Source organism: Ursus arctos, unplaced genomic scaffold (assembly GCF_023065955.2).
Source record: "Ursus arctos isolate Adak ecotype North America unplaced genomic scaffold, UrsArc2.0 scaffold_21, whole genome shotgun sequence".
Taxonomy (NCBI): domain Eukaryota; kingdom Metazoa; phylum Chordata; class Mammalia; order Carnivora; family Ursidae; genus Ursus; species Ursus arctos.
This window is the reverse complement of record NW_026622886.1, coordinates 7968344-7985771: the sequence shown is the minus strand read 5'-3', so window position 1 is coordinate 7985771 and position 17428 is coordinate 7968344. Positions and strand designations below refer to the sequence as shown.

Below are 17428 nucleotides of genomic sequence, written 5' to 3'. Positions count from 1 at the left end.
AACAGAAAAGTATTCTCTCACAGTTCTGGAGGCTAAAAATCTGAAATCAAAGTGTTGGCAGGATTGGTTTCTTCTGAGGGCTGAGAGAGAATCTTTTCCATGCCTGTCTCCTCCCTTAGGGTGACTGACAGCAATCACAGGCATTCCTTGGCTTGTAGAGACATCCCTTTAATCTGCTTTCATCATCACATGGCCCTTTTCCCTGTGTCTCTGTGTCAGGCAGCACACCCAGCCCCTGCTGATGCGGCCCCAGTGCAGAGCCGATGTGAGAGCTATCTGGGGAGGTTCTCCAACAGGCTACCCGTTGAAATCACCCAGGGAGCATTAAAACTACAGATGCCCAAATCCGACCTTGAGAGATTGTAGTGAACTTGGTCTGGCATACTGCCTGGCCATCAGGATTTTAAAAACATTTCCCAGGTGATTATAATCTGTAGCCAAATTTGAGAACTAATGGGATGGACGTTCTTGTTTCTATATATTACAAAATGAGACAATTCAGTTCCTTTTCCAGATAGGGAAGCAGGGCATAAGCACAAATAAATTTGATAATTTCTGAAGTATAGTTTGAGGCATTTTCGTTTGGTGCTCATAAATTTAAAATTACTGTCTCTTATCTTCATCATAATGAATTACTTCCTTTGCCTTTGAAAGTAACACTTTTCACCTGGAGTCTATTTTCCCCCCTGATATTAGTACAGCTACATCAGCTAGCTTTCTTTTGACCAGTTAAACTATATATATATATTTTTTTCCCATCCTTTAACTGTCAAACTTTCTATATTCTTATGTTTTAGATGAATATCTTGAATGGAATATAGCTGGATTTTAAAAATCTACTTTGCAAATTTTTATGTAGATTCTCCATAAACTAGAGCATTCAGTCCTTTTACACTTAATGCAATTAATAATATATACTGGTGATAATAAATATTGAACAACTCATGCAATACTTTGTGGAGGTTGTAGTTCTCTCAAGTGACCATGAGAGGGCGACTCCAGTGGACTCATAGGCATTTACAGCCTTGAGGGGAAAGAGGAAATCAGGTATTTTCTCTCTGGGGTTCCGCCACTGCTTCCAAGGGTGTGCCTTCTCTATAATGTTTAGGCATCCTCTGACCACGGGAAGAACAAGGATATGAGCTGGGGGACAAAAGTATGGTGAACTGGGGGACAAAAGAGCAGTCCAATGGTCTGCCCACCCATGGGGTAAGTGTAGCTGAAGACATTTATTAGGCTGAGGGCAGAAACTATTTACCAACTTGTATAGAAAGTTTTCAATATTTTAATAATGAGCACTGTTGTTCAAGCCATTTAGAATAATATCAGTCTGCTTATATATTTGGATTTAAATCCACCATCTTATTTTATTTATAATACACATTCTATGTTGGTTTTTCTCTCACGTCTTCTTTTACTATTTCTTCTATTCCCTCTCTTGTAGCTTTATATTTTTTTTTTGTTTATTTGAGAGAGAACAGGTGGTGGGGTGGGGGAGGAGCAGAGGGAGAGGCACAAGCAGACTCCATGCTGAGTGCAGAGCCCAATGCAGGGCCCAATCCTGTGACCCTGAGATCATGACCTGAGCTGATATCAAGAGTCAGACACTTAACTGACTGAGCCACCCAGCCGCCACTCCCTCTCTTACAGCTTTTAAGTTTTACTACATTCTTTTCTTTTCTTTTCTTTTTTAGGTAATTACCCTGGCAAATAACCTTATGCATCTATGACTTTTCCAAGCCTGTTATTAATACATTTACTTACCTCCCTGACAATACAAGGGCCTCAGAACACCTGAATTCCATTTCCTCCCAGCCCATACTATCTTACTGTCAAGTATTTTAATTCTTTGTGTATTTTTTAAATCTATAAGACATGATTATTATTATTTGAAGACAATATTTATTAACATTTCCCACCCTCTTTGTTGTATATATCTTCTTGCAGCTCCACGTTATTCTGGGATCCTCTTCTTTTTGCCTAAAGCATGTTCTTTACAATCTTCCTTAGTGAGGGTATTCTTTTTGTAAATGTTTTTATTTTGCCTTTATTCATAAAAAATGTTTCCCTGAAGATGGAAGAGCTTGGCAATTATTTTCTTTTGGCACCCTGAAGATGTCGTTCTTCTGCTGCTGCCTGGGAGATGTCAGTCTGTTACTTCAATAAAGTAATCTGCCTTTTCCTCTCTGGCTGTCTTTAAGATGCTTTTCTTCATCTTTCTGCATTTAACTATTATGTGTTGGTGTATAATTCTTTTTATTGATCCTGCTTGAAAGGTGTTGAGCTTCTGGTTTTGGTGGTTTGGTATCTTTCTGAAAGGTTCTCAACCATCATTTCTTAAAATTCTTTTTTTGAGATTCTGTTTAAATGAGAGACTTTCTCACAAAATCTAATCAACTTTTCCGCATTTCCCATCTTTTTCTCTCTGTGCTTCCTTAGGATAATTTCTTCAACTCTACCTTTCACTTATTAGCACCTTTTCAATGGTGTGTAATATGCTGCTAGACACATAACATCCTATAATTTTGGTTATTGTAGTTTTCATTTCTAGAAATTGTATTTGTTTTTTTTTTTTAAATCATCTGTGTCACCTTTTATTGTTGTTTTCTATTTCTGGAAGATATCTTCAAACCTGATTTTTTTCAACTTGGTAAGTTTTTTTTTTTTTTTTTTAAGACCTGCTGTTTGATAAGTCCAATATCTGATGTCTTTCAGGGTCTCTTTCTGTTGTCTATTGTTTCTGTTTCTTCTCATTCATGGTGTCTGTGTCTGGTTATCTTTGACTCTGTGCTATCTATTGTATAAAAAATTATCTGAATAATTATTTGAAGCCTAGGATGAAAGTACCTTCCTCCACATACAATTCGCTTTTACTTCTGACATGTTTGGGATCACCGTAAACCAAGTTTAAGGTTCCCTGGAAGACCAATCAAACTGCAATTCAAGCTGCAATTACTTATAATTCACATTCACCTTGAAGATGTGGTCCTTTTGGGTCTCAGCTTATTGTGGGGAGGGCCTATCATTACATTCCCCACCTTGAGTGGCCTTGGACATTGATTTCTATCTCCCTTGTTCCTGCTAGGCTATCAAAACCAATTTTCAAATTTGCCAGACTTAGCAAATACCCTGGAAAAAGGTAACTTTTGTACTCATTCATCTCTCTGACTTTCCTTTTCCCCATCATTCTCTTCTTGGTAATTTCTTAATGTCTTGCCAACTCTGTGAAGGCTTTCAAGATGATCACTATTTATTTATTTATTTATTTATTTATTTATTTATTTATTTATTTTTAAAGATTTTATCTATTTATTTGACAGAGATAGAGACAGCCAGTGAGAGAGGGAACACAAGCAGGGGGAGTGGGAGAGGAAGAAGCAGGCTCCCAGAGGAGTAGGGAGCCCAATGTGGAACTCGATCCCAGGACTCTGGGACCACACCCGGAGCCGAAGGCAGATGCTTAACGACTGAGCCACCCAGGCACCCCAAGATGATCACTATTTAAAACTAGTTTTTTTTTTTTAAAAGATTTTATTTATTTATTTGACAGAGATAGAGACAGCCAGCGAGAGAGGGAACTCAAGCAGGGGGAGTGGGAGAGGAAGAAGCAGGCTCATAGCGGAGGAGCCTGATGTGGGGCTCGATCCCAGACTGCCGGGATCACGCCCTGAGCTGAAGGCAGACGCTTAACCGCTGTGCCACCCAGGCGCCCCTAAAACTAGTTTTTAAAGTTGTTTTCAATGGAAAAGTTGGTCCAAATAATCTAGCGCATCATTATTAGAAATGGAAAGCCAAATAATGTCTTTCTTGGCACATGGTAGGCTCTCAGTAAATGATGGCTGAATTATTTGAATTATCATAATTACCAAACATGGTCTCTTTTTTTACACTTACAAAGACTGTTCCCTACCCTTACGACGCAGAGAATGCCCATATTCTACCACCGACAAGGCTTAGAATCGATGCCACCTCTTTCTCAAAGTTCTTCCTATTTTCTCTATTTCCTCAAATCTGAATCCTATTTCTTTACCAGCTAAACCTTCATGAGACCTGGTCTGTATTATTCTGGTTGCTTAATATTAATATTAGAAATATAGGTAGAAATGTATTAATAGGTAGAAATATATTAGTACAACTCTTTATCTCTTCTGTAGGTTTGTGCTTTCTTGACTCTTCTGGGCTTCTGAAGAATTCCCTCACTTCCCCTCAAACTCAGCATACATTATAAACAGATTCTTTGGAAAATGGCATACCGAGTACTTTTAGGTTTGATGTCTTGGGAGGGGATTTTTTTTTTTTTTAATGATTTTTTATTGTATTATGTTAGTCACCATACAGTACATCCCCGGTTTCCGATGTAAGGCTCGATGATTCATTAGTTGTGTATAACACCCAGTGCACCATGCAATACGTGCCCTCCTTACTACCCATCACCGGTCTATCCCATTCCCCCACCCCCCTCCCCTCTGAAGTCCTCAGTTTGTTTCTCATAGTCCATAATCTCTCATGTTTCATTCCCCCTTCTGATTACCCCCCCTTTCTTTATCCCTTTCTTCCCCTACCGATCATCCTAGTTCTTATGTTCCATAGATGAGAGAAATCATATGATAGTTGTCTTTCTCTGCTTGACTTATTTCACTTAGCATTATCTCCTCCAGTGCTGTCCATGTTGTAGCAAATGTTGAGAACTCGTTCTTTCTGATAGCTGAGTAATATTCCATTGTATATATGGACCACAACTTCTTAATCCAGTCATCTGTTGAAGGGCATCTCGGCTTGGGAGGGGATTTTTTTTGAGCATTTAGATGTCATAGGCTGGAAGCAGACCGTAGCTCATTCTAATAAACCCTTACATTTGTACTATACTTTAGAATGAATGGGGCACTCTTACATACATGTCTCTTACCTGAGTGTTGCAATCATCATGCTGCAGATGGGAATCAGAGGGTAAGAGAGACTATATAATACACCTGAATAGAGTCACAAAGCAGAAATGGAATCCAGTCTTTTCTCTGCAAGCCCAGGGCTCGTTTCAGCACACCACCATTGCTTCCCTAGATTATTTGTGTTGCTAGTCATTCCTGTAGCAACAACACCTAAAACTCTTTGGAATTAACACACAGTACATGTGGTGCAGAAGTCAGGTCAGAGGCAGCAGACAGAGGGGTTAGCTCTATGAGGTATCCCACACATGCCTCTCAAATGAAGGTTTTCTGTATCTCAGTCCTCCTTACCTTACAACCTTGGTCCCATTTCTCATGACTTGCATGTCCACCATACAGCCTCCAGTAACATAGGCAGCTAGGTTCAACTCTGAGAATTCAGCCTGAAGGAGAAAGCAAAACACAAAAGGAATCATCAAAAACTAATGATGCTAAAAACTACTAACATTTATTGGGTACTTGTATGTGCCAAGCACACATTTATGCCTCACCTGAAACTTAGGAAGTTGGTAATATTATTTACTTCCCTTTCTGAAACATGAGACATCTGAGGTGCAGAGGCATGGTGCCATGTCCAGGGTCAGATAATTAATAAAAGGCAAAGTTAGATTGAAACCCACACGTCTCTGATTCAAGGACCCATACTTTTAACCACTATTAATTTCTATTTCTCTGAAAGTGGAAGAAGCAACTCTAGCTTCAGGACGAGGCCACAGGCTGTTCAATATAACATTTTCCCTGTTTCTCGAGCTTCAGGTTATGCAGTGGCAGGGCATCACAGCTTAGTGATCGCTATCCCTATTAATGGAGTCCTCCTCGTCATCTGCCCACTGCTCCCTCTTTTGGTCATGGCCCCTCCCCTTCAACCACCTACACGGTTACAGTAGAAGCACCATGTCTGTGCACTGAAATACTGCTCTCTCTGTCACCGCGGATGGGGTTGGCACACCCCCCCCAATCACACAAGGTGCCCTTGTATTAGAACTTGAAACTGCTGAGTGATTCATGCAATTTCTTTCTGGGGCTGTATTTAATACACAAAATGTAAGTATAATTGAAGACCATGTTTTCTGCCATCTGGATTGGGAAAGCACAGAAAATAAGGGGGCGGAGGGAGAAATGTCACAGTCACTAAGAAAGGGGCAGAGGCAAGAGGTGAGGAGTACTCTTGATGTTTATGTGCCAGCTACAATCCTGCCCTTGGGTTTTATACAATACCTCTGGATCTTTAGAAGTTTATCTTTTTGCTTTCTTATTTGTTTAAGCAAGATCTCCTGAATTTCTGTTGCTTGTGACCAAAGCCTAAGGAATACATCCCTCCTATCAGATTATACACTCCCTGGGGACAGTGATTCCATGTTATTACAACCATCTGTCTAAAGACGTTTCCTAAGGTAGCCATAACAAAGTACCACCACTAGGTGGCTTAAACAGCAGAAATTTCTTTTCCCACAGTTCTGGAGGCTAGAAGTCCAAAAATAAGGTGTTGGCAGGGTTGGTTCCTTTTGAGGGCTGTGAGGGAAAAATCTGTTTCAGGTTTCTCTCCTTGGCTTGTAGATGGCCACCTTCTGCCTTCTCATCACACTGTCTTCCTTCTATACATGTCTCTGTATCCATCCAAAGACCCCTTTTTTATAAGGACACTAGTCACACTGCATTAGGGCCCACCCTAAGGACCTCACTTTAACTCTAGAAAGATCCTATCTCCAAATGAGGTCACATTCTGGGGTACTGGGGCTTAGAACTTCAACATGTGAATTTTGGGGGGAGACAGTTCAACCTGTAACCCCATCCTAGAAAATTCATAGTACCAAAATGTGCCTTATACACAGTAGATGCCAAAAGTTATTTCTCAGGATTAAATGAATAAAAATAGCTTCTCATACATATGAAAAACTCACTATGTGCCAGATACTGTCCTAAGCATTTTACATGTATGAATTCATTTAATCCTCACACTTATCCAGAGGAAAAAACCAAGGCAAAGAGAGATTAAATAACTCGCAAAATGTACACATTAAGTAGATAGAGCCAGGATTTAACCCCAGGCAGTCTGACTCCAGCCTATGCTTTTAACTGCTACACCCCACTACCCCCACTGCTAAGCTAAATAAGGCACTGGGTGGATTACAACTGGGAATTTTAGGGACCTAAAAATAGCCCATTTGAAGAGAAAACCAAGTTTATATTGAAGGGAAATATCATTTCACAGTGATTTAAATGTATCCCCTTGGAAACATTTAACAGAATTATGACCAAAGACCTAGTCATCTCCCCAGATGGCATTAAAGGAAACCCAAAGTGCTTATGTCTCTTGCTTTAATTAATAGCCCCATTATGGTGTGGCAAGGTAAAAAGCAAAGAGCTCTGTTAATGAGTTCAGGTTAGTAAATAGTGATAATGACCTGTTTATTAAGTCCAATGCCCTAAAAATTCAGTCCCATCATGTTTAAGATACTTCACTGGCGAGATTACAAAGAAGAATTAGCAATAAAAGTTGTTGCATGAGTGTGCGGAGAAAAAGAAGTTAGAAGAAAGTTGCAACAAAGAACAGTGGGGTATCAAAAATTTGAAGAAAGGGAGTAAATCAGAATCTTGAATGATAGAATCTCCTACTCGAAGGTGGCAAAGCCCAGAGGCCGTCTTGCTGCCCAAATGGAAAGAGATATCTGGATAAAAGACACACTCAGGCTTGGATATACAAGTTAGAAGTTCATTGTATTCAGCTCAAGGTTTCTAGAATTATTTCCCAGTTATGGTTTATGAATAATTATAGGAGGTAAATGCCTGCATTGTTAGGGTAGCAAGTCTGTTGGAACAAGCATAGAGAGTTGGGGTAGTGAAGAGAGGGCACCCTTCTGTATTTTACTTTTTAAAAACTTCAACAAACAAAACTTGGAAATGAACACAGAAGTATCCAAGCACTTCTCCTTCAAGACAGCATGATGGCCCTCTTGGTAGAATCTCAAAGAGCACCTATTTTTGAAGAGCCTCAGAGATCACATAGAAACTGTAGTGGGTTGAACTGTCTCCCCCAAAAGTTATGTCCACACCTAACCCCTGATACCCACAAATGTGACCTTTTTTAGAAACAGGGTCTTTGCACATTTATATCTGTAATCCATCTAGAAATAATGTTTTGTATAAGAGCCGATGTAAGACTCAAGGTTCAATTTTTCCATATGGTTATTCAAATACTTTGACACTATTTATTAAAAAGACTATTCTTTCCCAATAGAATTGCATCGGTGCCTTTGCCAAACATCAAGTCCCTTCATATGTGATCTATTTGTTTATCCTTGAGTCTGCTCCCAGTTGTCTCAATTACTGCAGCTTTACAGTGAGTCCTGATATCAAGTAGTACAATATTCTAAGAGGGAAGCAGCCCAAATAGGGCCCAGTGATAACAGGTCCAAAGACAAAGCAGGATGACCAACCCTCTGATCAGATAAAAAGTCTTCCTACTCACCTGCTGATCAGATAAAAAGTCTTCCTACTCACCCACTCCAAAATACGGTCAGTGGGCAACCAGATGACCTCAAAGGCTCTATCCTGAATAAACCGGTTGAATGTTTCCCTAGTGGTATGATTGGCTGAAAGGAATGTGTTCTATTTTCTGATTCACACTGCAACCCACCACTGTGGCCAGACCTCTCAAAGAACTCCTCAGGGGATCCCCACCTCTGTAAAGTTTAAAAATAAAAAAAATAATAATAAATCAAGATCTCAGCCCCTTCGGCTCTTTTAGTGTGGTAGGCCAGCTGAGAGGTTAGTAAAGTCAAGAACGGCTACGACTTTGAGTCTTGCCTGTACTGAGGAATGGTGCCTGTGGCACTCCCACTATTGCCAGGCTCACCCACTCCTACAAATTTCCCTTTGCTTTATAAAGGAATTTTCGGGTTTCAGCACAGGTCTGAACATGCTCTGTTATTCGAGCTTCCCTACGCCTTACTGAAAGCTTGAGCCCACTCTCTCAATTGCATTACTTTTTCCCTATCTGCTATAAGGAGCATTTTAAAGAATTTCTTTCCCTTATTTTTAACAGAAAAAAAATAACACCATAATGTATGGCTTTGGAAAATGAAGAAGGCTGTGTATAATTTTGATTGTCCAGATTTTGTTTTGAAAGGGAAAATAGTCATGTTACACATTTATGGGAGATTGTCTCTAGACATCATTAAAGACAGGCAGATTTTTGCAGTATTAGGCACATACAGGGATTTTGTATTTTGTTACTCTTGTTAAAACCTGGTGTGGGAAGTTTTTGACACTGATCTCAATTATACCTGAAAGTGCTACATTATCTGAGTTTTCCTGTTTGTGACTTTTAAAAACATGTACATGGAGGAATCAAAGAATAATGGGAAAGGAATTGGACTTGATGTCTGGGGACCAGGGATCTAAATCTTGGCTTTGACAATGACTCAATGACAATGACTGCAGGCAACCCCCTCATTCTCCACTGTAATACTCTTCATCTTTAAAATGAAAGAGTTATAGGGTGTCTGGGTGGCTCAGTCACTTAAGCGTCTGCCTTCAGCTCAGGTCATGATCCCAGGGTCCTGGGATCAAGTCCCACATCGGACTCCCTGCTCAGTGGGGAGTCTGCTTCTCCCTCTACCCCTCCCCCCTGCTCATGATCTCTCTTGGATAAATAAATAAAATCTTTAAAAGAAATAAAATAAAATGAAAGAGTTATAATCAACTGAGTCAATTAGATCTACAGTGCCTTTCATTTTTATAGATCTTTCTCGACTAGTGTCTCCCAATTATCACCGAAGGAAAAATCTATTATCACATCACATCTTACGAAAAAGGAATGCCAAGCAATAATATTTTTATTAGAAGGCTGTTCACTGCCTTATACCCAGCTTCAGGCACACAGTAGGTATCCAAAAATGCTTGTTGGATAAAGTGTTATTTTTATTTTTGATGAGCAGATACGTATGCATGCTATGTAGCTTGCCTTCTGAAACTCTGTCCATTGCCAGATCCAACAGATCATAACACTGCAGAGGGGGTATCCAGTCAGAAAGGAGAGAAAGGCCCAATCTAAGTTTCTAGTAACAAAAGCACAAGTAAGAACACAGGGCTATCAGGTCAATGTAATGGTAAGATGACTTTGTAGCTCGGGCATGGAGTTTATAGAGGAACATAATAGAAAACAGCGCTAGAAAGGTAGGTCAGAGACCAGTCCAGAAGGATCTTGAACTCCCTGTGAAGGAACCTGAATATCACTGCACAGTGCATTCACCTTCCCTTACGAATATTTCTGTTACTTCATAACAAATTACCACAAAGTAAACAACTTCAAACAACACAAGTTTGTTATCTCACTGCTCTATAGGTCAGAAGCCCATGTTAGTTTGGCTGGTTTCCCTGTTCTGGACTTCACAAAGCCCAAATCAAGGTGTCAATCATCTGGGATTTTATAAGAAGACTGGGAAAAAGTGCTTCCAAGCTCATTCGGGTGGTTGGCAGAATTCAGCTCTCTGTGGCTGTAGGACTGAGGTCCGCTTCCTTGCTGGTGTCAGCTGGGAGCCTCTCCCAGCCGGTCAAGGCCACCTGCATTGCGTACCTCATAGCACTCTCCAGCCTCAAACTAGTAATGGCACATTGAGTCCTTCTTACTCTTAGACATTTTTTTTAACTTCCGCATCTGCCACACTTCTGTCTCCAGCTGGAGTAAATTGTTTTTAAGGGCTTGTGTGGGCTCACCTGGATAAGAGTCACTCCCGTATCTTAAGGTCCATAACTATAATCACATCTGCAAAGTCCCTTCTGAATATCATTTTCACTAGTTCCAGGGAGTAGGGCATTCACATTTTTGGGGGGTCACTGGGAAACAGTAGTGGCTGCAGAGGAGGGGAGTGGTTACATATTTAACAACAAATATTGACACAGAATTCTCTAGTCCCCAAGCTCTACTACAGGTACTAGATATGGCTGGACTCCTATCCACTAACAAAATCTCTTATATAGCTCCCTAGATCAGAAGGCAATATAAGCACCTTTTTATAACTAAACTTACATCCAGTTCTGAAACACACATGCACATGGGTGCATGCACACATGCACATGTGCCCCCCCCTCCCCCCACGTATGGGAATAAGATGGAATGCATTCAGTTTCCTGTAGGGTCTTTGGCTGCATTCTCACTGGCACCTGGCAAGCATGTGATGCCAAGTAGATAATATTACTGAAAGCATGGGGTATTCAAGGCTGGTTACTAATAATTGCTTTTGTGATGATAATGATGTTGATGACAGAACGGAAACAGTGATTGCAATCATCACGGTTAGGTTGAAGGATGCTATTAGGCCAATAGATCAATGCGACAGAAACTGAAAGTGTGACTTGGAATTGGATGACTGATAGGAATGTGCACAAGAAACCAAGAATGTGTGGGAATGTGAAGGTGGCAGCTATCGGCCTTGACCACGAAGCCTGACTGAAGGAGGATTTCTACACAAAAAGATGTTGTCCAGAGTTCCCAAGAGGCAAGAAGCTGGCAGACAGACTGTTCTGGAATCCAAGGGTGGCCGATAAGATACTAGAAATTCCTGAAAGTTTGTGAAGACCTATCTGGTCCAGACTGTACCCTTAAACCCTTAGAATGTGCCCCTTTCCACAGCCTTAGGCATTCCATAGATTTTTCAGGAGGAGAAAGAGACAGACAGACAGACAAGGAGTTGATAGGAGAAGGTGGGCAGCCTCCGGTACCTTTTCTAATGCGATGTTGGTCAACCTCTGACCCTCGGCCCCATTCTCCAACATTTCCCATTACACCCCATGCAGAGGAACTGTTAATCTGCGGGTCAGGACATCATCATGCTACAGCTGACAGCAGGCAAGGTCATTGCTGGGTTGAAAAGCCAGGCAACCACATGTGATTCTGGCTTCTCTGCAGCTGAGTGCCTGCTGATCTGGGTGGTCATCATGCCGATTCCTCCCTCCTGCCTGTAGCTCCTCAAAGGTGCTCACCTCAGCACCCATCTTTCCCTCTGCTGCTCTCCCTTCCATGAGGTGGCAGCAGGAAACTCTGATTCCCAGAAGTCCCAGAGGTCCTGCTCCCTTTTTTCCTAATTGTGTTTGTCGTACCTTGGGCCTATTTAGTAATAACAGCCACATGCTTAATAAGTAACATCCACAAATGATCTGGAGCCTAACTGCAGGACTCGCACCAGCTTTAGCAGAGAGCCCTGCACTGGGGTTGGGGGGCGTCAGCCGGCTAACACATATTGGTATTTCGACTCTTATTTGCTATTCCTCCTTGTGTATTTGGCTACCTTAGGAACCTAGAACAGGGGTGGTGGTGGTGATTTTCAAGGTAGGATTAGGGCATTCCTGCATCCTCTAGCAAGTTATCATCAAAATTCCACTCTAATCCCTAACAGATTGTTATGTTTACTTTTGGGAACAAAACTGTGTCATTAACAAATTCTTTTAAAAAAATAAGCATTCTGCGTGTACTGTGATCTTCTTCAGGTCTTAAGTTCTTTCACAGAGTCTCACAAGGTCTAAAAGACTCATTAGAAGGACACACAACAACAACAATAATAAAGTAGCACTAAATACAGAAAACCCAAGCCTTACCTGGTCTCTGTCCCACACGACACTGACAACTGATGACCTCCTTGACATTGCCTTCCATCATTCCCTGTTCCCCACTTCCGGCTCACTCTGCCTTTGCCACACTGGTCTACTTTCCATTGCCAAGCATGCTGAGCCAGCTCCAGGTTCTAGTCCCCCAACTCCTAGAGCTTCCTGGAGATGGCAGCAAGGCCACCTTCCTCACTCCACTCTCACCTCTGCTCAGTGGCGCCCCCAGAGGCACCTCCCTGCAAAGCACCTGCTGTACTCCATGCCCCCTTTCCTTGCTAGAACTCACCCTATTACGCTCATCCCCTACTGACATAATTGTACACGTATCCCCATCTGACATGATTTACATCCATCCCAAATTTAATATTCAATTCTCCATCTCTCTCACCAGAGAAGTTCCAGGGATCAGGGAGGTCTGTTTCATCCATGGCTCTATCCCAGCACCCAAACCAGTAACTGGCATACAGCACAATGCTCAAATAAATATCCCTGAATAAATGAATGTCTATTTTGTAGATGTCAAAGGTGAGGCCCAGGGAGGTAAAGTGACTTTTCCCAAAGTTACAACCCAATAGTTACACCACCTGGGACCCAAACCCAGGCCAACATCCTTGACACTGCACCAAGTGGCTCAGCGGAGGTGACTTGTGTTCTACTGCACAGAGCTGGGTCAGTTAAAGGGCTGCTTGGCTGGCTTTGGGCTTTGCTTGTGCATGTGCATGTGGCCGCCTTCACTTTCATACCTTCCCATGTCGGCAAAGCCCACGGGCCCCTGCCCCTCCTTCACCAATCTGCCTCTTCCAACTGCCCCGCTCCTGCAAACACTTGGCAGGTGGCCCAAGGCCTGCTGTCGGCAAGAACTGCTTCCTGTAGATTTCCCGGCACAGGCTGTTTTTAGTTCTGAGGGCCCAGTGGGTTCAGTGACTTCCTTGACTGGCATCTGAAGTCTTTTCCACCAATTCAGATTCACCTTTAGACAAAAGAGGCTCTGAGAGTCTGCAGACTCTCTCAGTGGCCCATTCCAGATGAGGAACTCTCACTCGGGAGCAGCGCCTGGCCTCTCAGGGAAGGCCCAGGCCACCGGGTCAGGGTATGCGGATGCCAAGCACCGAGCTACGTGGGTAGATGCAAAGGCACCTTCTGCTCATCAAAACATCATAATACTGCTGTGTGTATGTGTGTGTGCGTGGAGAAGGCCAGGCAGGCAGCGACAAATACATAAAAACATGTCAAAATAAATATAAAAATACAGAAAAAATTAAAATGACAAAACCTACATTCTTAAATGTTCAAGTAATGGAAAATCCAAAATTAGGTGGGGTTAGCCACATTTTAGAAACAAAACAAAAAAATCAACAACAGTGATTTGCAGTTTACAAAGTGTTTGGTATAGAGTGGTTTTCAGAATCAGACTGTGAGTTTGAGTGTGAGCTCTACACCTTACTTGCTGTACAACTCGAGGCAGGCTAGCTTTTCTATACTTCAATCCCTCATCTGTAAAATGAGCCTCTCTACGGTGGTTGTGTGCACTAAATGAACTGATACAAGCCCTTGGCAAGGTGCGTAAGTGAAAATAAGTGCATAATGAACGTGAGCTATCATGGTTATGTTATTTAATTGGATCATTACAACAACCTCTTGATGTGAGGGTAAGTATTAGCATCGCCCCTAACCGATGAGAAAACTTAAGAGCAGAGAGAACAAATGACTCAGCCACGATCATGAGGTTATGGAGCAAGAGAGCTACAACTCTGACTCCATCCATTCATCCATTCATGCACTTAACAGCTACTATGCCAAAGATAGTGTCTGATGACATAGCAACAAAAGGAACAACATTCCCTGTTCTCGTGGAACTGGTATCTAGTGGGGGCAAGAGGCCATTAACAATAAACAATATGTCAGGGAAGGAAACACAGATTCTGGTAAGAGGACAGAGCGCTGGGAGGTGAGTGTTATGTCAAATAAGGGGGGGTCAGAGGACGGTGGCACTTGATCAGTGAAATAAGCAAAATGAGGGGGCAAATCCTACAATAAGAGGGGAAAGGGCTTTGCAGGCAGAGAGAACAGCAAGGAGGAAGGCCCCGAGGCTGGAGCTTATGTGCAGGGCTCAAGGAACGGCAAAGAAGGCGGTGTGGCCAAAACGGAGCTAGTGAGGGAATGAGTGGAAGGGGAAGAGGTCGGAGGCAATAGTGGATCAATCCCGGTCAGGATTTTATTCTGGATGACAGGGTTAAGATGTTAGCACCATCGCCATCCTCATGAACAACATCATCTTCACATTGTCAGTGAAGATAATGATGAAGATTCAACATCACCACCACCACCACCACCACCACCGCCACATTTGGCAATGCAAGAACCCAAGAAGTCCAGTTTGAAAAAAAATCACCAATAAATGTGGCACCACTCTGATTTTTTAAGGAATTTTTTTTTAATGGCCCAGTTTTGTTCTCCAGAGTTCAGATATACGTTTCATAGAGATTAAGGTGGGGTTCTGGTGGATGGCAGCCAGAGCACCTGGGCATGCTCTAGTTCTGTTCTGCCATTCACCCCTTCCTGATTAGGTGCCCAAGAAAGCTGTACCCACAAGAAACGACAGCAACTAAGAATAAAAGAAAAACATCCATTGTACACATCGCCCTTTGCCTTTGCCAGGTCAGCTTCAGGGGTGAGGAGAGGTTTTGATAATGTCTTCAGGGAAGGAAGGAAGGAAGGAAAGGAGGAAGAAGGGGAGGAGGAGGGGCAGAGAAAGTAGGGGAAGGGGGATGGGAGAGGGGGGATGAAGAGGAGGAGGGGGAGGGGAAGCCTTTAGGGGGACAGAGTGGTGGGACCAACCCAGCCTCCAGAGCTTTTAAAGTTGAGAGACCTAGAAAAGAACATTGCCCACTGCCACAAACTTTTGCTACCTACAACAGGTCACGCAAATATTCAGAAATGTTAAGTCCACAGCTTAACTATGCCGAAGAGAATGATGGTTAATGTCGCCTTGAGTTCTACTTCTCCTTGTTGCCAAGCTGGCTCCACATGTTCAAACACTATTCTGCTGACTGTTCAGAAAAGTGTATGTATAGGATTAAGCAAACCACGTGTGAAAGTCTCCCCACATTTCCCCAGAGGGGCAATGCACGATTTGGGGACTTGGAGACCGGGAGGTGGAAGCAAAGGCCCCAACTGCGCTTGGTCGTATCATAGGTGCATGCGACACTGGGGGGCTGGAGCTCTGGGAGGAGCTGCCTGGGGTGAGAAGAGCTGAGATGTAGTTGTGCACATGACCCTGCCATGTATGCTGAGGGGAGACACTGACAGAGCTTGAATAGGCTGATGACATTTAATTTCCGTAGAATTTCTTTCTCCATTGAAGCTCTGAGAATTCAAATGCTCTATCCTACCTTAACATACTTTTTATTTTTTCATTTTGAAGGTCCAAACCCCTTTTCGGGGTTGTAGAAATGATAAGAGCATTCAATCCTCCTTTCCTACCCCCTGCTACCCATAGCGTGGACCTCCCCTTCTCTTCCCAGAGCTGCCTCCCAGCTGTCTCTTTGTGTCTCACCTTCTCTCCGTTTAATTCCATCTGCTTCCTGAGATGAGGACCTGCCACTTCCTCCCACTGGGGCCTCTGGAAACATGGTGTGGTTTGAACCCCAGACACTGAGGCCCTACTGTTCTATGGTAGCTCCAGCTTGGCACCAGATACTTTGGAAAGACTAGCATTTTAGGACTCAGGGTGCTAAATTCTATGAAGGAAAATGAAGCAGGTGAAGTGAGTGTCTGAGAAATGTACATGAGAGGAGTGTCATTTCAGAGAGAGTAGCCAAGCATCTCTGAGGAGGCGACACTGGCACAAAGAACCTCAGTGAGGATACTTTGGGGAAGGGGGTTCCAGGCAAAAACAACAGCAAGAGCAAAGGCCCTGAGGCACAGTGTGCTCACTTGTTTTTTAAAGTTTGTTTTCATTGTGGTAAAATACACCCAACATAAAATTCACCATTTTAACTGTTTTCTAAGTGTATAGTTCAGTGGCATTAAGTATACTCACACTGTCGTGCAACTGTCACCACCATCTATCCCCAGAACTTTTTCATCATTACCAACAGAAACTGTGTACCCATGAAACCCTAGCTCCCCATTCCCCCCGGGGCCCTGGTAACTACTGTTCTAATTTCTGTCTCTATGAGTCTGACTCCTCTAGGGACCTCCTATAAGTGGAATCATACAGTAGTTGTCCTTTTATGTTTGGCTTATTTCACTTCACATGTTTTCAAGGTTTGTCCATGTTGTAGCATTTGTCAGAATTTCCTTCCTTTTTAAGGCTGAATAATATCTCACTGTATGGATAGACCCTATTTTGTTTACACATTCATCTGTCAGTGAACACTTAGGTTACTTCTACCTGTTGGCTATTGTGAATAATGCTGCTATGACCATGGATTTAAAAACATCTGCTTGAGTCCCTGCCTTCAGTTCTTTGGGGGTATATACCCAGAAGTGGAATTGCTCAGTCATATGGTAATTCTATGTTTAACTTTTTGAGGAATTGTTATACTGTTCTCCACAGTGGCTGCACAATTTCACATTCCTTCCAGCAATTCACAAGGGTTCCAATTTCTCCACATCCTCACCAACACTTGTTTTCTGTCACTTGATTTTAAAGAACAGTGACAGTCCAGCATGCCTGGATCAGAGTAAGCAAGAAAGACAAGGCAAGAGAGGGCAGGAAGAATACCAGAGAAGTCTAGCCATGAAGGGCCTATAGCTGTGAGAAGGACTCTGGCTAATACTTGGAGTGAGACTGGGAGCCTTTGGAGAGATGTGAACCATGAAGGGCCATAATCCCATTGATAATAAGGAAGGTAAACCTAATGCTCCCAGCTGCA

General features: G+C 42.5%; 1 protein-coding gene across 1 annotated transcript in view; it reads right to left on the bottom strand.

Annotated features, from left to right (window-relative positions):
* The window catches only part of SYN3 (synapsin III), a 452237-nt gene that overhangs the window by 362229 nt on the left and 72580 nt on the right, over positions 1-17428 (bottom strand). Inside the window, exon 4 of the mRNA XM_044384458.3 lies at positions 5235-5326. Coding sequence (XP_044240393.1) covers positions 5235-5326 — 92 coding nt within the window. The remainder of the gene's footprint in view (positions 1-5234; positions 5327-17428) is intronic.